The sequence below is a fragment of the Anolis sagrei genome, chromosome 1 (genome assembly GCF_037176765.1).
Source record: "Anolis sagrei isolate rAnoSag1 chromosome 1, rAnoSag1.mat, whole genome shotgun sequence".
In the NCBI taxonomy this organism is placed as follows: domain Eukaryota; kingdom Metazoa; phylum Chordata; class Lepidosauria; order Squamata; family Dactyloidae; genus Anolis; species Anolis sagrei.
Window position 1 is genome coordinate 243,779,798 of NC_090021.1, and position 24,349 is coordinate 243,804,146.

At 38.3% G+C, this 24,349-nt stretch overlaps 1 protein-coding gene across 2 annotated transcripts in view; it reads right to left on the bottom strand.

Annotated features, from left to right (window-relative positions):
- Positions 1–24,335, bottom strand: part of MOB2 (MOB kinase activator 2) — a 142,457-nt gene extending 118,122 nt beyond the window's left edge. Inside the window, exon 1 of one of the 2 annotated variants that reach the window (XM_060768831.2) lies at positions 23,891–24,335. In XM_060768831.2, coding sequence (XP_060624814.1) covers positions 23,891–23,907 — 17 coding nt within the window. In that variant the 5' untranslated portion in view covers positions 23,908–24,335. Of the gene's footprint in view, positions 1–21,634; positions 21,712–23,890 lie in introns of those variants that run through there. The other variant, XM_060768815.2, reaches the window with a different exon arrangement.
- Positions 24,336–24,349: the final 14 nt, after the last annotated feature.

A 24,349-nucleotide genomic window follows, 5' to 3' on the forward strand; every position in this document is an offset into this window, starting at 1 on the left:
GACTTCCAGGTTGAGAACCGCTGCTCTAGAGACTGCTACGAATTAATGCACTATATGGCAGCCTACCAGAAACACATTGCAATCATTGCAGCAGAACTCAGGTGTAAGCATTAGCTTCCTATCGGCTTACCGATAGTGGTCAAGGTATTAATTCTGAACTACAAAACATTTTACTTGAAAAATAATACAGGATACAGTGGCACAAACAAAAATTCAAAATAGCACCATCAGCCGGAAATCCCTAGTTCAAAAGTCATCCCATTTAGAATATTTTTCTTTTCTCCTTCTTTTTCTTTTCCTTCTTCTTGCTATCTAAATTCTGAAAACTTCTTTTTAAAAGTATTTTTAACTGTATGTATATACAAAAAATGCTAATAAAGATTATTTAAAAAAAGTCATCCAGGAACATGCTGGCTGTCCTCAAGCAAGCAACTACCATCATCATTGCTACACCATTTCCACCTTGTATTATGGGAAATATTGCTATGTTTTAAAGCTTTAAATATTGCTAATAGAGTATAAGTGGCATGCTCTGAAAACTTAAAAAATCACTGTATTAAGCAGTATTTCCGATATCTCTGTCCCTAATAAAAGGACTGAATCATTTCGACCTCTACATAGTATGAAAACCATTACCATCATTAATGAGCTGCAAGATCAGAGAAGATGTGAATGACTAAAAAGGCAATCATCCCTAGAAGGCCATGCAAGTTCAGACAGATTTCAAGTCTAAATATCAGATTACTCCACCTATATTCTTAGTACTCTAGCATTTATAAATATTCTGAGTCTACTTAGTTCTGTAGATGCATACAATGAGGAAATGTTTAAATTTTATTGACTAAAGGCAGCAACAATACACTGAGGATAAAACATTTGAGTAAAGGGTTTACTGAAAGAAAGCAGTGGACAGGACTTGTGCAGTATTATCTTTTAAAAATAAAGTTATCACTTATTAAGTAGCATAACTCTTTTGGTATTCAGAAAGGATTGGAAAGTCATAATCTCAAAAGAGGGAATTAAACAGGGAAACATCCTTCCCAGACAAATGGCCAATTGCTTTAACTCTTCAACTGAGAACATAAACAAATCATTTCAGCAATATCCCAGCTAGATATATGTTCAGAATGCACGGACTTCATAAGGTCAGCTTGAGAATGTAAATAATCTACACAGGCAAACTGTTGTGAAGAGTCACAAACAAACACTTTCAAAAACATCTTGATATATTATTCCTTTTACCTGTAGGTTTAATTCTTCAACAGGGCTGATTTCCAAGACAAACTGACAATTACAGCTTAATCTACTGTTAAAGCTACTTGCTTCCTCCCCTGCCACTCCACCCATGCAGCATTACACCAAACATAAACAGCTGCTCCAGATAAACCTAGGCTACTGCTTTTTTATTGCACCAGAGAATTCTGAAACCGTCACAGTACGCTTAAGTGCTGTAACAAATATATTGCTACATGGTCTGTCAGCCAGAGGGACTAGGGAAGAAAAGAGAAGTCCAAAATGTTTAAAAGTGGCAGACCAGGATAAGTTTAATTTGAACAAGCCAACATGTTCGTAGCAACTACTTCTGTGTGTTCAAAATAGGTATGTTCTACATTTATACTTTTAAACTCCTAAAAAGGAATAGAGAAACCCAAGGCATTTCAGCCAAAACAAATATGGTATTTACTTATATCTTATAGCTTACAGCTATCAAAGTACAGGTGGACTGTTGAAAATGTGAATCTGGAAAACAGTGTGTATGTGCTAACAAATTACTGCTGTCTGGGGACCTCTCTTTTTCATACAAACACATCATATCCCACTGTTAGAATAGCAGGCAGCAGAAGATCAACTCAGGGAAAGGAGACCTAAAACACTACCTATCTTTGCAGGTTCGGTAATACTGGAGACATACAGGCTGAACATCTGCAATCTGGAAACCTGAGATCCAAACGCTCCAAAAATGCATTTTTTTGCCACCAGACGCCAATTCTGTCTTTGAGGCCATGGCTGTAGTGCTCCTATTCATTTGTTCACAAGGCAGAAACGAACAGCTGGTAGGCTCCCCAGAGATCTTGTGTAATACTGTATTTTCTCCTCCAAATGTCAGATCCCTTATTCCTCAGTCTCTCAAACCTTCAATATCTCTAACACACAACACAAATAGCAAACAAATGAGAGACTACAATATGTGAAATGGCAGGAGGCATTGTAAATCCAAGATTTCTCATTAAATAAGTGTAAATAATTTAAAAATTTAAAAAATGCCCAATCTGTATCTGTAATCACTTTCACCCAAAAAGTGTTTTAAATAAATGCTAGGCTAGCTAATAAGAAAATGCTGAGGATCCTTGAGCATAAAGAGTATGGCATCTTGTGTTGCATAGTTAAGGCCTGGTCAGTAAAATTACCACCTAAGTATCAGGTACAGCACCAGACACAGACTGAGAAGCAGATGTGTGAAGTGGTTATAATCTGTACAAAGTCTCTCTCCTAGTCATGTAGCCTACCAGAAGTAAACTACTTCTGGATGCCTTTGCTTGGCACTGAACACAGAATCAGTACCTCACAAATATAGAAAATGTCAAGGTTTGTGTAAGACACAGAAATACAATTCTTTATGCACTATCTATCATGTTTTCATAGGAACCAAACGTTCCTTAAATGGAAGCAACCAATTCACTTGCAAGATTAGTTATCACTGCATAAAAAATCTTCAAGATACACTCTTGTCTGTTGTAACAATCTTATCTGTTTTACTGTTAGATATTTGACAGGGGAAAATAAAAACCTCCTAGGTTCTTCCATTACAAAAAAATCAACATAGCTTCTAAAGACAGAGCTAAAACTGCAGAACAAGGAAGCTGCAAACTGATGAATCAAGTTTACACAAACACAAGGTGGAGTCATAGATCAAATGCAATGAAATAGATCATTGAACATTAAATTTGCATCCTTACATGGTTTGCTTGTGGAAAAATCTGCCCTTATTGAGTTTAAATTAGTTTGATGTAGACAGTTTTGAGATATTTTACTTCCAATAAGTACTGGAGCTTGTACTGCTGGCAAGCTGCAACATGATTCATAACTGCATACCAATGCTGATAACTGCAGCACTAGAAGATCACTCAAATTAGTTTGCAAAAATCAACTTGGGTGTGCAACCAAGTTAGTGCATGCTCCCCATCACCACTAATTTAATCATTCCCTTGTCAGCACCTCTCAATTCACCAAACATCCAACTCATTTTTACAACTACATTAAATTCGGGGTTTTACAATGCCACTTGCTTGGCTGCTGACAGAATATAAGACAGGATTACACAGTATCTGTGAAAATTGATGTAAAATTCTTGCTTGCTTTGCATGTGAGAACATCTGAGTTTTCTTGGTGCCCAGTCAATGTTCCTCTTCTCCTATCATTGCACTACTCTTTCAGATATCCATCAAAATATAAGCAGTTATACCCTAAGACTAAAAAGTATTACTACATAGACAGATGGGAAGTATTCCCAAATCAGAAATATTAAACTTAGACAATAGCATAAAGTTCAGTTAGCTGTGTTATTCTTAATACATATAATCAGTTCTTCTATCAAAAAAAATCTTTATACTAAACAAATTTCCTGTGTTTCAAAGCTAGAATCTTTGAAATTCTTGCTCGGGGCAGGTGAAGTTGGCGGGTTACACCAAGCAATTACATTTGGAATATAAGTCAAGTAACATGTAACACATAACAGCATATATAAAATTATTTTTGATACATTAAAAACCTTGTTAACAAATTATTTGCAGGAAGGAACTGAGGAAATGAATTAAATCTGCAACACGTAGTTAAAAATACAACATTTAATTTAAAACAGCACATTATAAAAATGGCTTCAACAACTTTATATTTCTTACATTCAGACATCTGCATAACAGATTTGTACACTGAAAAATGCAAAAGAAAATGTACCAAGGCTCCCATATTCATGGGACATACTTTCCCAGCTGGAACACAGTTACATGAAACTGTGTATATGACTGAGGCCCCTTCCACAGAGCTGAATAAAATCCCACTTTACCTGCTTTGAACTGAAATATATGGCAGTGTGGACTCAGATAACCCAGTTCAAAGCAGATATTGTGGGATATTCTGTCTTGACATCCTGGGTTATATGGCTGTGTGGAAAGGCCCTGAATGCTATTAAATTAGGACATTTCCAGCCCCAGGTTATGCTGGATATAGACAAGGGATCCCCAAGCTAAGGCCTACTTGGCCAGATGCAGCCCTCCAATGTCATTTACTTGGCCCATGCCCTAAACTTTAGACTTAGGGCCACCCTAAATCTGAAATGACTCAAAGGCACACAACAACAACAGTCCTAATTAACTTGACCATCTCATCAGTCAAAAGCAGACCCACACTTCCCATTGAAATACTGGAAAGTTTATGTTGGTTAAAATTGCTCTTCATTTTCAATATTGTATTGTCCTTTCATATTTTTGCACTACAAATAAGATATGTACAGTGGCATTGGAATTTGTTCATTGTTTTCTTCAAATTATAGCTTAGTCCCCCAGTAGTCATGAACTAGTCACCTGCTTAAATCATGAACTAGTCACCTGCTTAAAAAGTTTAACATAGAGAGTATGAGAGACATATCCTCTTCAGTAAATTCCTAGAGGCTATTTCCCCCTGAGTGTGGATAAGTGAACGAGGATATGGGTATTGTGATTACAGGGGTCTTACTGTATAGTTGGGGAATATTTCTCTACAGTCCTTATCCACTTGTACCTTACACCAGAATAGTGAGTAACTGAGTAAACAGATGCATCTGTCTTCAGGAAGATTCAGTGAATACTCCAGATCCAGCTCTACAGTTTTAAACAACAAATTAAGTTTAAATAATTAGAAACATGTGAACTAAAAGTACAGACCTTCAAAAACTGATGACAAATAAATTCATTTCTACAAAATAGTCATAAAAAGGCAGCAGTTCAATAATAATATGTACTTATTTTGTTTCACACTAAGGATTATTTCTTTCTTGTGTTATAGGTCTATATATGTCCAAGTATGTTAATTGTCTGAAGAGGAACAATATCACATTATCCTGGCAGTGACCTCAGTCTTTCTCAGGTGCTCACCCCATGTTCAAATAGAGGAGATTGAAGCATACAGCACTTAATGACAGATCACCAAAACTCCACATCCCCACCCCCAGGTCTTGTCTGCTACTGAACAGAGAACCTATCAGGGTAGATTCAACACTCCCCACCCCCACACACACTTTAGGTAGCCATGACTCTGTGATACAATACAAATCATAAAGCACAAACAGGATCAAGTGCTAGATGAAGGCTTCATAAAGAAACGTTGTCATCTGATCCCACCCTATATTTCTGTTCTCAATGCTCTAAAAAGCTGTTAGCCATATGGGGAGACAAATCTGAACCTACTAATATTAAAGGCTTGTTCTGTGGGAATACACAGAAGACTAATTTATACTTTCAAATTGAATGACAACTATGTACTACAACGCTGAAGGTCACAGATCAAATTCATTATCATCATAAACTGCTTTGGAAGAAACATAAATAATTCAAAGTGATACAGTGTACCACTAGAGATTTTGTTTTTTTAGCAGGAGTTATTATGTGATTAACAGAAATCAAAACAGCATTCTTTTCCTAGCCAAAATCATATCAAAGTACTGTGCACACGGGGAATTCTGGCCATATTTTTATACTCCTATACTGCAACCTGGGAAGCTGATGCACAAGAACGGAAGAGTTACCAAGTTATAAGAGAACGGTGAACCAATTTCGGGAGATAAATGTTACGTAATTATTGAGAGACTGACCCCTGAAATCATTAGTAAGTGAAAAGATGAAACAACTGAAAATACCTTCTTTCTCTACTTTGGACAAGATTAAATATACAGAAGGTATTAAAGAACTCATTTAAGCAAAAAGAAAGCCATTGTCACTCCACTGAGAAAAAAACATTTCTCCACTGAGATAAATATATTATTAACAATACAAGGAGGTCCAACATGTCTGTGAACTAGTTAATTTAAGCAAAGAGCCAATGTTGTGTGTGTGTGAGAGAGAAAAAACAGACCAGCTTTCAGTTATTTCAACTGTCCTTTTCAAAAGGGCATCTTGCCCACATTCTCTAGAGGCCATGAGACAACACAGCAAACATACCACAGAGCCACAAGAAGAGTTCCTGGCTGCACTACAAGCACTGAAAGGTTGCACAAAGATTTATTAGAATAAAAAGAAATTAAGCTCAACACATGTTCACTTTTTGTCTTTGTTCCATTTACAGTCTGACAGATCTGAAAACAGCCTGGTCAGCAGCCAAAACTAAAGCAGTGCCCTCCCATGAACCTTATTCAGCAATCTATGAAAAATACTCAGGTCCTTGAATATCACCTCCAAATTAAGCAAATTCTGTGCTGCATCCCATGCACACTGCCCAGTTATTTTGACAACCAAAGCAGTTTCTTCTTAATATTTGCAGAAGATTCTCTTGCTGGCTACAAAAGAAATATAAACTTTTATTTATAAACAAAAAATGTTAATGTTTCTCCATAGAAGGAGACAGAGGAAAATGCTTTCACTTTCCATTTTAGCATGGTATTATATTGGAAATTATCGATACTAAATTCTAAATGTTATATCATTATGAAGGCTGGAATCCTGCTGGAGTACTACAGTACTTTTAATGCAGATAACAACAACAACAACAACAACATTTATACCCCGCCACCATCTCCTCAAGGTTACTCAGGGCAGCTAACATGAAGCCAAGCCCAACAATTACAATAAAACAAAGTAAAAACTACATACCGCAAATAGTAACATCGAATAAAATTCAAGCAATACTAAAATAATACAATAAGGCAAACACAGGATATGAAATAAAAATGAAAAAGTTGAACACAGTGTGTTGGACCAGATGCAAGGGGTAAAATTATAAAACCCTGGGTGATATAGGTAAGTAGCGTAATGTATCTGGTGGGAGATTCAGATGGGACAAATGATGGGTTTAATTTCCACTAGGGGATGAGATAAAGTGCATCAAAGGACAAATTTGTACTGGGACAGTCATGGTATGGGGATTTGTTGTTCATTCTTCAAAAGCACGCCAGAACAGCCAGGTTTTCAGGCTTTTCCTAAAGGCTGTCAAAATGGGTGCTTGCCTAATTGTACAGTTGTACAAGTAATTATGCTTCCTCTGAGGCTGCATATAAGTACAGTCCCTTATATATGCAATCATTTCTGCAAGCACACATTGAGCTCTCTCCCACCTCTTTGATTTGTTACCTATAGAGCTATTTGCTTATGGCAGGCCACAAACCCTTCATCCTTGTTACATAGTAAACTATGGAACTGTCAAATCCAGCACAACTACACTGACATATTTATATGTATAGACTAATATAGTAGGATCATGTCAAAAGCACTGGGGTAGGAAAGGAGTGATCTGTCCACAGAAAACTGTGGACTCGCCTTCCCACCTTCCTAATCAAGCCACTGCTGTTACCAAAGACAGATCTCGGATGTGGCTACGTCCATTCAGGATTAACCTTAGGAGAGTATTTGAATTTGTTGAATGTATAATCACAATTAATAGAAAATCTTCTACAAAGTGAGAAAGTCTCAAAGGCCTAAGTTTAACTGCTACTCCAATCAAGAATAGACACACTCCTTGCCATTCTCAGCTCTCTTCCTCACCCCAAACATGGTCTCACTCATTTGGGGGGGGGGGAGGCAGTAGGAAAAAGAAAAGACCCCCAAAGAGCATCCAGCCAATCAAAGCTCTCCCAACAGATAGCCATCCAACCTCAGTTCCAAAACCTCCAGAGAAGGAAACTCTACTGGACTCCCAGGCAGTCTATACTTTATTGGGTTTGAAGATACCCCCACAGGGTTCAAACCCCTTCAGCCAGACAGGGAGATACAGTCAAAGCAGCCATGGATCACCATTCAGCCTCTGTTTAAAACCTCCAGAGGGATTTAATTACTACAGAAGCAAAATGCTGGTGTTGATCAAGTGTAGGTATTATAACTTTTATAATTTGCGCAATTTGTTGATTGACTTGCAGCAATAACCACAAATGGACATGTTTCTAATTAAGAAAAGAAAATATGTTGACAATGATGTTTGTTGTATTGTCAAAGGCTTTCATGGCCAGAATCACTGGGTTGTTGTAGGTTTGTTCGGGTTATATGGCCATGTTCTAGAGGCATTCTCTCCTGACGTTTCGCCTGCATCTATGGCAAGCATCCTCATGACCTCTGATGATGCTTGACATAGATGCAGGTGAAATGTCAGGAGAGAATGCCTCTAGAACATAGCCATATAGTCCGAAAAAACCCAATGATGTTTGTGATAACCCATATGGAGCGGGTATAGAGAAACCTACACAAGAATAAAGTGTACTATTGTACATAAGAAGAAAAAAAATCCTAACCTTGTTTATACATTAAAGAAAATATGAAACATAGATATAAACACTCATTCTCTCACTCTCATATATATAGCGGGAGGGGGGGGGAGACTGACTCTTATAAGGGGTTGGTTTAACCTTGGTTTGCAAGTGAAACCGAATTACCATGTCATGAAAGGATGCGTGTCTAAAAGACATGTCATCAACATGAAAGGTTTTGAAAGTTCTATAATTTGAATAATTTGAGAATTTTCTAATTTTTCATTACCTCTTGAAATAATATACAGGTTGAGCCTCCCTTCTAATATTTGGTGGGGGTACAAACAGTGTATTGTATTTGCAAGACTGAACAAGAAGGCTGGGAGGTGTAGATTAATAACGAGCACTACTCCTGGATTCTTGCCATTTCACAGGTCATGACTCCCTCGCCATCCTCGGATGTCATAAATAACACATGTAACACACAAGATGTGGGACTGGAAAGAGACTAGGGATCTGTGAAACACTGGAAATCCAGGCATAGTGCTTTTTGCCATTTCACAGATACTCGTGTCTCTCTCCAGCCTTGTGACTCTTTCTGCAGCCTTTCATTTCATGTTCATAATTTGTTTATGAGTTATAAGGCTTAAGAGGGACAGAAAAAATATAGAACATTTCCAGGGAGTCCACCAGCCGCCTCGAGAATGAAAAACAACAACAAAACTTTATTTATATATCGCTCTATCTCCCCAAGGGGACTCAGAGCAGTTTCCAAGTAACATAATCAATACATACAAAAATTAGCATGAACATAAAATTAACAAGACAATATAAGCATTAAAAATCACAGTGGCACATCTATTTAAAATAATCCTGCCTGAACAAACAGCAAAGGCAAAAGAGGGCAACTGGCAGCAAAAAGGCCCAATCTATATTGTATTCAACTTTTAAATCATTCTTAAGCATTCCAAATGGATTCAAAACTTTAAACAGCATTCTAGACTTTAAAAAATACTTTGCCACAACCCCAAAATGCATCCTCTCATTCTGATGAACTTTTCCTTCATCTCCTTTCTCTCCTCAACTGAACTACCCACCAACTACCCTCCACCCTTTCTCCATCACATCCACATTTTCCATCCAACCCCTACCAAGCGCTGTTGCCCTCTCTTGCCTCCCACCACCCCTTCTTATTTCCGTCCTCCCTTCCTTGGAAGATGAAGAAAAGAAAAAAAAACGCCCTTCCAGACAGCACCCTATAGAGTCAAATGCTCTCTTCCTGAGATTCTTCACTGAGTATAGCTAGGGCCAACTGGCAAAACTGCCTATGCTGCAAAGTTCACTAGTGTATTTTTGGATTTAAAAATTACACAAATCAACAGATCCTGTAGTTAAATAGAATACAGCGCTCAAATATGATCAACTAAAAATAAGCAAATATCCTAAACACTTCAGATTATGTGAATGTTTTGAGAGGTACTTTTTGCAGCTCATTTACCAAACAGGAAAAACAGGATGTCATTAAAGGCTTTGGAAAAGAAGAAAGCTCATTCTTATTTTAACATTTGGAAATTTTCATGATTTTTACATTGCACTGAAGAAACATTGATAGTTGAATTTTTAAATATATATAAAAGCAGCACAGGGGGGGAAAAGAACATTCCCAAAGAAGGGAAGTTGAAGAATATTCTTGAAAACACTTAAGTATATTTTCCAAAAGTTTAATAATGAGACATTTTTAATCACTAGTATTAGGCAGGAGAGCGACCATGGTGTAGTGTTTTGAATGTTGGACTAGGACACAGCATTTGCCTCCCTTTGCAAGAGCTTTGGCCTTCTATACAACACATCAATTAGGAGACATATATGGTATTGATGAAAATGCTTCCACTCAAAAATAAAGTCAATCCAGAGAGCTACGTGTAGCACTATTTGTACAAAAGATAAATGCAATGCGTTGCTAAATTTAAGAAAATTGTTTTATATGTATTTTAGAACGTTTTTATTGTATGTTATTCTGGAGTCATACATTCCAAATTCTCATGACCAAGCATAGCTGAGATAATAAAAGCTTTGCCAATTAAGTATGGTAGAAAACAGATCATAGAATTTGAAATGCCTTTTTATACCTGTCCTATTGTGGCATATTTACAAATTACATTTGGATATAAGGTCAGAGGCTCTATTCATGATCCAAAAAAAGAAAATTTGATATGTGTAAGAGGAAACTAACCGTGTTCAAGCACACTGTAAGACAGAAGTCCTGTTTTTGTCATTAACCTGGCAAATTACCACTATAACAGGTAAAGGGATATTTCTAACCTCATTAATGCCTCAGTATAAACTGCAGGGTTCCTTACACTATACTCTTGATAATGAAAACAGTCATTGGTTGTCTGAGGGCTAAAGTGCATCTAAGGCAACAAATGTGAATACAGGACTGAAATATCTCTGTCAATTAAGGGAATTTGTTCTTGGGCAACACTTATTTAACAGAAAATTGGTACAAGAATCAGAAATAACATGGAAAGAAGAGGGATAGATTCCTGCACAACAACAAAAAGAAGAGCAGTTCAACATGTGTGTGGTACTTGACCAAAGTGTGTGGTTGTTAGCTGCCTTGAGTCCCTATGGAGAGAAAGGTGGAATATAAAGGGAAAAAATATTGCAAAGTGAAATGAAAGTCTAACAAAAGTAAACAAAAACACCCAGGGAAAACATTTTCTTTTACTAGACACCACTTTTGTTATCATTTCTGTTATGGTGGGCAAACGTAATTACTGATCAATGCTTTTTTTTAATATGCAAAGAATAGCTGACAAGGCAAGCTTATCTCCTTTCCCCTTTTATATCTATTTTGCTGTCCATATATTGCTCAGTAATGAATTCTAGAGGCAGCTATTTAACGTTTTTGTTGCAGTCAGGCACACACAGCTGCAATACAGCAACACCAAACATAGTAGAATCCCATTCTTCCACAACTTGACACACTGCTGCAGCCCAGAACAAAAAGTTTTCAGCCTTTCTTTAAAATCATTCCAGTAATGATGCTGCTAGAAAAAATCTAGTTAGACAGAAACAAGTTTAAAAAGGCATTTTACAAAGAAGTATCTTTCTCTGAGGCTTTGTTAACTAATGTATACCTATACTCATTCCTGGGGAAAAATATGTTTAAAGTATTGATAACTATTGTGATAAGAGAACAAGGTGAATTCACCAGTAAGTCAGTGAGGCAGCACCCCCTTTCTGGCCTCACATCTTTAGTAACTAAATAAATCCATCAGTTACTTCATACTACAGAAATAGCACACATTTCACATTTCTAAATTAGGAAAACGTCTACATACACATCAAGAGACAGATTTCCAACATTTCCCAATCTTCCCTTAACAGAACAATCTCATATATGTCTTCTTAGAAATGCCATTAAGTTAAATTGGAGCTTACTCTTAGATAAATAAAAATACACCCCAAAAGACTCAGTCCAGGTTAAAAACAGTTACAAGCTTCTACTATTACTATGTTCTACAGGAAAGGGAAAACAGCACCTCTTTAAAACAGAACAACAGTTTAGAAAGTTAATATGCACAGTCATGCCAAGTGTTACTAAAATTTTGCTGAACCTTGTGCCAATAAAGTTCCTGAAGAAGCTTGTTCCTATATTATCTCCATAATTAAGATGGAACAGATAAAAGAAAGACTTAATGGATGCACAGTATAAAGATTTTTTTAACAAAAAACCATTACTAGGTCCTTTCAAGGCAAAGTAGTGAACAGTGAAGAAGTTATATTGCTGTTGACCAAGGTTTAAAGCATCTCATTCCCTATTGTTATTTTATGCCTTCAAGTCATTTCTGATTTATAGCAACCCAAAGGTGAACCGTTCATGGGGTTTTCTTGGCAAGATTTATCAAAGGGGGGTTGATTTTACTTTCCTCTGAAGCTTAAACATGTGACTTGCCCAAGGTCACCCAGTGGATTTCCATGGTTGTTCTCCAGAGCCCTAAATGCAACACTCAAACCACTACAACAAATGGATCTTCTCGTTACCTATGGAACACAAGAAAACATACTTCACTGCTCAACTGTAATACTACAGGACAATATATGAAACATGTCCTACCTTGGCCACCCTCGTCAATCTGTACCAAAATACCCCAACAGTACTTCAGTTCCCATCTTACCTCCAACTGTGTCACCACTTCAGATCTCTTCTCCCACCTCAGTCTTACCCTCTTTATTTTACCAAAGTCTTAGTCTCTTTGGGAAAGTTTTATACCACTCTTACAATCTAAGTTTTATACCACTCTTACAATCTCGGAGCAGAAGGGCACCAAGCCAGAGCAGCCCCTCATGCCACAGCCGGGAAAGTTTCTCTTTGGGAAAGTTTTATACCACTCTTACAATCTAAGCAAAGTTTAGTTTTCTCAGATTGCAACAATTATTTGGTATTTTAAATTAATAAACAGTCAAGATTTTTGAATAAAACGAGTAAATTGAAATGGCAAAACATTTTTGTAAACCTGCAAGCAAGTGTTTGATGAACGCACTTCATGAATTCAGACACAAAGATCAAAAAGAATAAGAGTTATAATTTAAGTAGAAACCCTGCAGCAAAGTAGATGCAATCACAAGGGTCTATTGTGAGATACTATATCAGATCTTTATGGCACATTTGATTAGTCTATAAGACTTTTCAAGTATGGGCCTGATACTTTTGGAGATAAAGATTTACAAAAACAGAAGCACATGGAACAAAAAAAGCTTTACATGGAAAGGGGGCATCTGCTTTATGAGGCTTATGGGGGGTGGGGAGTTCTGGTATCGGGTAAATCTGTGTGTGAAAAAGACTTGTCAAAATGTGTTTTAAAAATACAGTCATCTCCGAGTTACAAACACCCAACTTAAAAACTACTCATAGTTAAGAACAAAGGTGAGACAATAGGAAGTGAGAGGACTCTACCCCTAGGAATAGAAATTCACCCCTGAAAGAGTTATCAGAAGAAAAGGTGTCTCAACTGAAGCTTTCTCGCCAATCCTTGTTTCTACAACATGCTACATTTTTCAAAATCTAATTATCACAGGGAAAGTGAGGTGAAATCTTCTGAACAGGGGCACAGACAGAAAAACAAACACCACAGGAATGTTAACCCTTCTCTATGCTATCCAAAGCGTGTGAGCACACACAAACAAATTCATCTTAAGAACAAACCTACAGAACCTATCTTGTTCGTAACAAGGAGACTCCCTGTAGTTCGAAAGTATGTCCAAACTTGAGTTGTCTCACAACATTTCTACAGATTGTTAATGATACAACTCATTTCTAATTTCCTTTACCAGATTACTGTTATACTGAAGTAAATAAAGTGTCTAGTTTAACTTTGTTTCAACTTTTGTAGATACTTGCCAGCTACATTGCAAATAACATCATCTGATTAACTCCTTCACTGAGCCTAACTATATGGATCAGAGCAAGAAAATTATCAGTGTATGACAGGCGTGGGCAAACTGGGGCCTGCCAAGTGTTTTGGATGTCAACTCCCACAATTCCTACCAGCCGGAGGGCCCAAGTTTACCCATGCCTGGTATATGACAAGACATCTGACATATATTCGACCAAGGCTATACAACAGCAGTGGGAATCATGGAGTATTCCAATTATTATTATTTTTTTATAAATCATTTTTATTGCGTTTTAGTGTAAATACAAGGAAAGTGGGGGAATAATTGTGGAGGAGATAGAAAAGTAGGAAATAATAGTGGAGATAGGGTATTGTGGGGAAGGGGGGGAGAAGAAAAAATAGGGTGGGGAAGGTAAGAGTAGGAGTACCAAATAAAAACTAAAAATTTAACATCAATCAATATATATATATATATATATATATATATATAATAGAAAAAAAAATAATAGAAAAAAGAAAAAAAAGGAGGGGGTGGACTTCCATCTGTTCTTTGAAGATCTTCTAATTTATTTTGCAAAAACTAAAAACATGGTTGGAAAAAAAGAAAAAATGAAAAGACAAAAAGAAAAAGTCTTTCATTTTAAATAGTCCAGTATGCTTTCCTGTGGTACAGTTATTTGTATTCTATGTTGTTGAGGATCAAGAAATGACCTCTATTTTTTGTCGTTTGAAATAGTTTTTCACCAAATCCCAGTTTGCGTGTTTTTTCGGTTTTCCTTCATTCGATGTTAGCCAGTATGTTAACTCATCCATGTTCATTATTTCTAGTATTTTACTTTGCCATTCTTCTATTTGTGGTATTTCTTTCTGCCTCCAATTCTTGGCATAGACAATCCTGGCTGCTGTAATTAGGTAGTTAAAAATGATATCTTTATTTTTGTCTCCTATAATATCGTACATTCCCAGCAAGAACAACTCTGGTTCTTTTCTCATTTTTATGTCAAGTATCTTTTGTATATTAAAATAAATTATACTCCAAAAATTTTTTGCTTTTGGGCACAACCACCACATGTGGTAGAAGGATCCTATGTGTTGATCGCATTTCCAACATCTATCGGATGCTTTTTTGTCGAACTTTGAAATCTTTTGTGGTGTGATATACCACCTATGTATCATCTTAACTTGATTTTCTTTCAGATTGTAAGAATAGGTGTATTTCATTTTCTGATTCCAGATCTTCTCCCATTGATCTATTCAAATTTGATGGCCTATATTTTGCGCCCATTTAATCATTGATTCTTTTATTTGCTCTGTTTCTGTTGACCATTCTAGTAATTTTTTGTAATTGTTTTGTTGTTTGTCCTCATGATAGTGTCCCAGAATCCCTCTTTGGTTCCAAAATTTAATTCTTTATCAGTTTTATAGCAGTCTAGAATTTGTCTGTAGTTTAGCCATGATAGGGTACTGAAAATTTCTTTGATCTCTTTTTCTTCTTTTAATTCATATTTCCCTCTTTCTAACCTTAATAAATCTTCGTAAGTGGGCCAATTATTACTGGATTACAAGCCCCAGCAGCACTATCCTGCGTAGCCAATGTTGAAGGATGCTAGGCATTCCACTTGGCAATATGCGAAGGACCACACAATTCCCAATCCTACTTTACCACATCATTCATATATGCATGCCTACACATGCACCTGTACACATCCATCTGTTCACACAAATATGGCAAGTGACTGTGAACTATAAAAAGGTTAACACCTTGCAAAAATAGGTTCAGAGTTTCTCTTGATCATACTGACCTACATGCCACAAATTTTATAATGTATAAAGCAGCAATATTTTTCCAAATCCTAGGCACTCTTAGACTTCTTAATAATGGCTTAAAGCAAGAACAAAGGTTAAGTGTAATCAAAGGAATTCAGAGCAGAACGGTTTTACACATTACCTCATGTGATTAACACTGCAATCTTATTCTACATGTAGGAAATTGATGCATTTGGAAATATTAGTTTAATCAGGAATCCAAGTGCAATAAATGACAGAGTTAGAATGGTTACAGAGCTACCTAGAAAGAATTTATCCTTGGCTTACCCCCCCCTTCTCCAGCATGATGCAAGTATTATTAAACTGTCCAGGAACTGTCATCACCCTTGTATTAAACTAAATAAGAATGCAAATAGAAAACTGGAAAGGAAAATTCCAACAATCACATTAAAAAGAAAACACTACACAAACACTACACAAAAACATGAGGTAACATGTTTAAAGACAGTGGAGGAAAAAATCAAGATGTTATAATACTAATCATCATCATCTTTATTTATACCCCACCCAATCTCCCCGAAGGGACTCAGGGTGGCTTACAACAGCGGCTAAATGCAATAAAAATACATAGAAAAAAAACACAAATAAAATAACACACTATATAAGCTATATGAGACAAAACTATATAAGCCAGATTAATCAGTAAGCATTATAAAACATTAGTTAAAATCACAGTCATTTCTACATTTCATTCAGTATTACAGTATTCATTGTAATTTAATGCAACATTAATAAAACTTATTTACAATATTGACCACAGATTAGGAAAGGTCAAATCCAAAGAGATGCCAGCAATGTTAACAAGCAGGAACTTGTAAACCATAAAGACCCTATTCCTTTAATAGTGAAGGCTCTATTCCAACACAGAAAGAAAAGTGCAAACTGATCCAAACTAGATCTTTGATTACAAGGCTACCAAAAATACATCAGAAGCAGGAAACTAGCCAGGGTGGTGCTAGGCTGTTAAGATGAGAAAGGTGTGAAAGCACAGGAGGATATGACAATATCATTGAGCTTCACTAAATTCTTTGCTCCTGTGGTGTTGGAGGAAAGTGCTGAGAGTGCCTTGGACTGCGAGAAGATCCAACCAGTCCATCCTCCAGGAAATAAAGCCCGGCTGCTCATTGGAGGGAAGGATTCTAGAGACAAAGTTAAAGTACTTTGGCCACATCATGAGGAGACAGGAAAGCCTAGAGAAGACAATTATGCTGGGGAAAGTGGAAGGCAAAAGGAAGAGGGGCCGACCAAGGGTAAGATGGATGGATGGCATCCTTGAAGTGACTGGATTGACCTTGAGGGAGCTGGGGGTGGTAACGGCCGACAGGGAGCTCTGGCGTGGGCTGGTCCATGAGGTCACGAAGAGTCGGAGACGACTGAACGAATGAACAACAATAAACCAGGAAAGACACCTGAAAATCTAAGTCAAATAGGGGTGAAGTTCAAGAGCTAGATGGTATGATACAAAAAACACAAACCGTTGCATTGTGTCTCTTTTTAGAGATAAAAGGTGGGATATTAATAATAATAAATTACCAGTACTGGTTACCAGCAAATTCCAGCTATATAAAAGTACTTCATGTTATGGCAGTGTGTCTGCTGTCATGCTGAATTTATCTAACCAACAATAGGTACCCCCTTGTCAGAAAAGCAGTTTACCTCTTAAACTCAGTTCTTCTTAGAGCAAACAAAGGGTACGAAATCATCTGGCTGGCCACTGTTGGAAACAGGATACAATAGCAATCCTATCCTTCTTACTCAGAAACAGGCTTAGTCCCTATTAACTGAGTTTAGGATTAGAGCCTAAATGAACTATAGATCTGACCCATTAGGACAATCCTTGTGTTTGTAATCTAGTCAACCACATACAATGACCTAAATGTTTAGATCTCGGTATCACCAGTCCAAGTTAAGAAGCATGGTCACAAATGCACTCAAACCTTACTAGTATGATATTCATTCACCATCAAAAATAGCTTTTTTAGCTGTTACTCGGAAAGAAAGTTTTGAAGAATATAAACTAGTGTTTTCAACATAAAGCATTTTATCTGGAGAATAAGATTTCTGTTTTTCAATGTGGACAGTGTTAGTGATGCCTCACTTTGCCAACTAATACATGTTCAAACAATATCAATATTAATATTTGACATTCAGTGACAGGGTTGAGTGATCCAAGGTCATCAAACTAATTTCACACAGTAGATTGAGCCTTAGGGAAAAGGGGGAAAAGAGCTGACAGACAGCCATATAAAGCAAGAGCTTGCTCCCTTCTAGAAAAAAAAAATTAATAAAACAGAGCAGCCATACTGAATAGAAGGAGGGGAAGTGGCCTGCACAGTTCAAAACTCCTTCTTTGATCAGCCTGCTGGGCATAGAAGTAGCAATAAAAGCACAAAGAGAGAAGCCACATTCACAGCTTGCACGGCAGCCACCAACAAACTTCTCCCAAAGGAATAAAGACCTCATAAGAAGGGAGCTTTTCCACTACTGTTCTACCAGAAGAAATAGACAGACGATGGTAGATATATTCTATATGCACAGAAACATTATCCAGCATTAGGGTTAGGGAACCTGTAGTCTTCCAGGTCTTGCTTCCACATTCCCTAACATTGGTTATTCTAGTTCGAGTCAATGAAAGCTGGACTTGAATATTATCTGAGGCCCTTCACACTACACAATTATTGCACTATGATTCTTACGAAGTCCTAATCAACTGGAGTTGAGACTCCAATTTGATCATTATGCTAACCAGCTTGGATTTCCCATGTTTCAGAAAAGAGCCTGCACTAAAAAAAAATCAGAAGATGTAATTTAACATATAAAATACTATCTTTCTCCAAACATCATAGCTTTTGGTCAAAACATGGGTGCAAATGAAGTAGTGAGTCATCATTGTCTTCATTACAATATAAAATTGTGGCACAAATTAGAGAATAGTGTTATTTCAGGCGAAATGATCGCTCCTTCAGAAGCAGACACCCTGAACTCCCAAGTGCCTTCTGCCTTCTCTAAAAGCACACGGGTTTTAACTAGCTCAGTGGACAGCAAGCAAAGGCTGGACATTTTTCTCAGGTCAATTAAGGATCCCCTTAGGAACAGATAATATAAATCCACATCCTGAGCTGTTTTGCCTTTGCTTTCCCACAAGGTACAAAAGTCTTCAACAACCATAGGGAAGTTTAAGGAAATATATGACAGGAGGTATATGTCATCATCGACACTGTATCTTGCTCCTAGGATTACATAAAAGATTCCTAAATTGTAGTTCTACACCAGTTGTAAATCCAATATACATGTACCTATGCACTTCATAGGTTCTTCTGTAATCCTTACCATCACTCTCTAGGGTAGGATACTGCTGTCCCCAAATTATTAGAAAAAGTTCAAATTATAATTCATTGATTAAAGAACACAAACAAATTCTCTGGATTAGATTTGGCTATATAGAAAACAACTGCTTTGTAAAAGAGCTGATTACATGTAAAGTTTACAAAACATTCAGAAACTTTCTAACACATCTCCTACAAATAAACAATTATCATGAAAATAATTTTAGTTGGCACGGAACATCTTACCAAATCTCATTATTGAATATTGACAATCATGTCACATTCAGGTTGACGAATTCAGTAAGTTTTACTCCTTAATATGGTAAAATTCAAAATGAGAAAAATTACATAACTCAAAAGAACAAATCGTCTTTATTTGTAGCACTAAAAACTAACAACCCAACAATTCTTCTAAGCAATCAATCCTCTTCTAAAACAAAATACTTTCACCAGATCTATTACCACATCTAAATGCATACAACCCTTTAAAAACTCTGTAAAGTTAAAGCTGTGTCGTGGTTTTTTTTTTTTTTTTACATGTAATGAGTTTTAAAAGGTGCAATGTCTTGCATAACATGCTGCCTGTATGCAGTACAACTCCTGTGCAGACTAACAGGATTTACACACGCCCTTAAGTCAGTAACCTTGACATTAGTATGACACTGTTCTGCAGTAGGCTATGGGCTGTTTAGCCAGTGCAATGGAAGGTCATGTCAACTTGGTGGCTCAATTCTGGAAGATTGGTTAGTTTTTTTCCATCCCACATTTCAGCAAATCACTGAGAAAACAAACTGCATCCTGAAGTTCAGGTGAGGAAGTCATGTCATTATAGTTACTCCTAAATGAATACCACATATTTTTCACAAAAATGGACCACATAGAAGCAGAAGTACAGTGTTTCTTGACACCACAATTATCTTGGTTACTTTCCTCCGAAACAACTTTCATGTTTTCTTCCTCCGCTTAGATTTGGTGTGGAAATAATATTCCCTAATGTTCTCACCTTGGTTAAATAAAAGCATCACCATCTGACTGAATGGTCAAATCCCCTTTCTCCAACATAAAGAGTGTCCATTGTTACCTTTGGGTAACTATGTATTTACAGAGGTTAAACACTAATGATGGTTTGCTTTAACCAGGATCTCTACAGTCTCCTTAATCTCCAATTGAAGACAATCATTAAGTAGGTGTGCTGCTCTGCCATCAAGAGTGAAAATGTAGAGGAAATCCCCAAAGAAAAAGAAAGAGGTGGATGCTTCCAATCTCTTAACCTTCAGGAAACATTGCACATGCAGTAAGTTTACACTCATAACTAAGCCCAGAGATTTTCAATTCACACTCAAAAAAGATAGATGAGAATTAAGCTCAACCAATGCTTGTAATGAAAAGCAATTGCATAGTCATTATAAAGTTGAATATGTAATATTCTACAATATTCTACTTAGGCTGAGAAGAAAATACAAATGTTTCTGAAAGTAACATTAGCCAAATACACTGCAATCCAAGCAGCAGGAGCTTTAATAAGCAATACTGGAGAAAAATCCCAAAGCATTCAAATTATTTCAGTTTTTCTTTTTCCTTTTTTATTTTGCTATTCTCAAATGTTTTCCTTCCTTTAAAAATAAATTCTAAAGTTTTACTTACAGTCAATACTGCTGCTCATTATTAGGCTTTCACTTTAGTGATGGAGTACAAACCAGTGATCCTCCAAATGTTGATGAACTGCCCCCTTCCCATTATCCCTCACTATTAACTAAGTAAGCTGGGACTAATGGGAACCAGAATCTAAATCCATTATTCCAGGTCAGAGGACCATGTGCTCCTGAAAATTGAAATACACTTGCAAACTATGATGTTCTGAAATGAGCTCAAATTATAACACAAAGATGAGCAACTTAAAAGCACACTTATGAAGCACATATTACTCACCAAGAGATTTGGCAACACTGCACTTTATAATTTGCTCAAGGCAAAATATTCACGTAGCTGGAAAGCACTCAAATCTTTGCACCTTGTCATAGCTAACTTCCCAACCTAACTGAGATTTTCAGCCCTAAAACCAGCACCAAATAGCTTCCTGCCTCTGTGTAATTAGCATTAATCCCAAGCTCTTCAAGGCCCCTGGTGTGGCAATGATTTGGTCTTAACCTCTGCCAAGGTCTCTCCTCTTCTAAGTTCTAGAAAGCAAACTGCTGAAAAAAATGTTAAGGTGTGACTTGAAGTACTTTAAAAAATGTAAGTCTACATTGACAGAGATGGGCCAAGACCTGCCTTTTCTGAATACAAGTTATTGCTGCATTGATGATTTATACAGAATGATTTGTACTCCACATTCCTTTCTCTTAATATCTAATTAAGCAATATTCTTGGGCTGAACAACTAACATATTTAACAGCATCACTTCCAAAACGGTTTTCAGTATTTGCTCTCCTGGTGTTAATGTTATCTCTGTGCTTCTCGTTCTGACCAAGTTATCTTTGACTGTGACCAAGTTTTCTGCTATTACCATATATACAAATCTTTACTGCTGTAGGGGGATATCTGATTATTTTTGTGGTCTTAAAATACACACACTGCCATGGTATTCCTAAGGAACAAGAGAAAATTTAAAATACCTTCATGTAGAAATGAAATAAAGCAAGCCAGGAATTACTAACCATTTGGCATCCCTTGGTATCCAGCAACACAAAATCCCAAACCAGCTGCTGTGATGCTCCATGACTGCCCATCAGGAAACGTCCCTTAATGACATCTGATCTAGCATTCCTGCAGCTCACCGGTCACACTTTGTGCTTCCCTCACTCCACACTTTTTGGGACTCCCTCCTCCTTGGTGGGGGGGGGGGCTGTGCCAGGGCTCGGGTTCCCATGGAAACGGCATCTCACTACACCTTCCTATTCAAGCCAGATTTGCTGCCCTCCTCCCAGCCCCCAAGTAATCCAGGGCATCCTCTGCCTGCATTTCTTGATAATCCCTGGTTCATAAACAACGGAACAGTAGAGTGTATTACAGGAACACGTTCCAAAACATCCTGGCAAAAAGCCACATCCTTGACTTCAGACTGTGTTTTCCTGTGGTAATAATCAGCCCTTATTCCACACATCAAACAGCTTAACTTGGGCTGAATTCACTGCTCCCTACTTTCATGTGCAGCAGACAACTCTGCAGATGCACAGGAAATTGGGCAGGATTTCTTCTCCCTCTCATGATTTGAGGCCTATCCCACTGAAAAAGGGGTGAAAATGGAAAGGCTTTCGCAGGTAAAAAGCTCCAAGCAAAACTTAGTGCCCGTTTGCTCAAGACCAGAAGTGTCCCATATTTTGGATTTTGGAATACTTTGTGTATACAGTTGGCCTTCTGTATCCACAGACTACCCGTGGCTTGAAAGTATTTTTTAAAAAAATCCAAACGGGGAACCATGAGTTTGCCATTTTATCAAAAGAACACCATTATAATCCTCCAATGTATATACTGGAACATGTGCACCCATGGAGTTTGGTCCTGGATCCAAACTCCAGCAGATATTCATTGCAGATCAAGAGATATCTTGGAGACTATGTGTACGCCAATCTGTAAGCTATCTTGAGTCCCCTTCAAGGTCAAGAAGGGTGGAATATAAATATAGTAAATAAAGAAATAAATAAATGTACGCTGTAAATAAAATACCAGTGAATTTCTAAAGATAAAATTCACTGATTTTCATTCACTTTTTGTACATATTGCCTGTAGGTAACTGCATACATAATATTTTAATGATTTTTTGAACATGTAACAAAGTTTCCCCAAGCAAAGCTGTTGCAGCCACAGAAATTGGGACTATTTGGGGATTCATCTCCACTGTTGAATTAGTAAAGTTTTGCCCCACATGAACAGCCATGGCTCAATGCTAGAGGATCCTCAGAGACATGGTTTCACAAGATCTTTAACCTTCTCTGGCAAATACAGAGAGGTGCTACATCTACAGCAGGCGTGGTCAAACTTGGGCCCTCCAGGTGTTTTGGACTTCAATGCCCACAATTCATAACAGCCTACAGGCTGTTAAGAACTGTGGGAGCTGAAGTCCAAAACACCCGGAGGGCCAAGGTTTGCCCACGCCTGATCTACACTATGGAACAGTAGTTCTCAACTTCTGGTCCTCCGGGTGTTTTGGACTTCAACTCCCAGAAATCCCAGCCACCTAACCATCTGTTAGGAATTGTGGGAGCTGAAGTCCAAAACACCCGGAGGGCCAAGGTTTGCCCACACATGATCTACACTATGGAACAGTTCTCAACTTCTGGTCCTTCGGGTGTTTTGGGCTCCAACTCCCAGACATCCCAGTTATGTAACTAGCTGTTAGGAACTGTGAGAGCTGAAGTCCAAAACACCTGGAGGGCCAAAGTTTGTCCATGCTTGATCTACACTATAGAACAGTGGTTCTCAACCTTTGGTCCTCCAGGTGTTTTGGACTTGAACTCCCGGAAATCCCAGCCACCTTACCATCTGCGAGGAATTGTGGGAGCTGAAGTCCAAAACAGCTGGAGGACCAAAGGTTGAGACCCACTGTTGTAGAAGGAATGCAGCTGGAGGCCAGTTTGCCTGTCATGAGATACTGGGAGTTGTAGTTTGGTGAAGCACGAGCTCTCTTAAGCAGAGAAGGCGAAAGGCCTTGCAGAACGACAAGGCCCATTATTCCCCAGCCTTGGGCCACAGGAGTCTGGAACTGAGTTAATTCCACAGTTAAGACGCTGCCTTGGCGTGTCCTGAGTAAGCGATGCTCAGCCTGCACTCCTGAGGGGCAACCTGCAACTTCCAAGCCTCTGTGAGGAGGAAAGGAGGTGGCTGTAAAGCAAGGCTGCGTGGCCACCTGCGGGAGTGCCTGGACGGTGCCTGGCCCAGCCCTGGGAGCCCGGGAAGGCAGGCGACTCACTCACCCCATGAGCCAGTCCATGGCGACGGTGGGCCGGGGAAGCGAGCGAGCAGGCGGCTCTGGCTGGAGGGTGCCCTCCGCCGCCTGCTGCCCGCCCGCCCTCCCGCCGGCCTCAGCGCCTCTCTCCCCGCCGGCCCCGGCCTCTGAGGCGGACCATGGGTGCCTCTCCCAGTCCGGACCTTCTCCTTCGCGCTTCTCCTCCTCTCCTCTCCTCTTCCTCCTCCTCCTCCTCCTCTTCGGCAACCTTCGCTTTCGGTTCAGCGGCGGCTCGGCTGCTCCTTCTCCTCCTTCTTCCTCTCCTTCCTCCTCCTCCTTCTCCGAAGAGGTTCCCGCCCTCAAGGCAGCGCCCGCCGGCTCCCCTCAGCCAACCAGCCGGAATGAGCGAGGCAGAGAGCGGCACTCACTCCCTCTCCCTCTTTCTGCGGATGGCCGGAAGTAAACACACCGCGTTTCCTACCACACT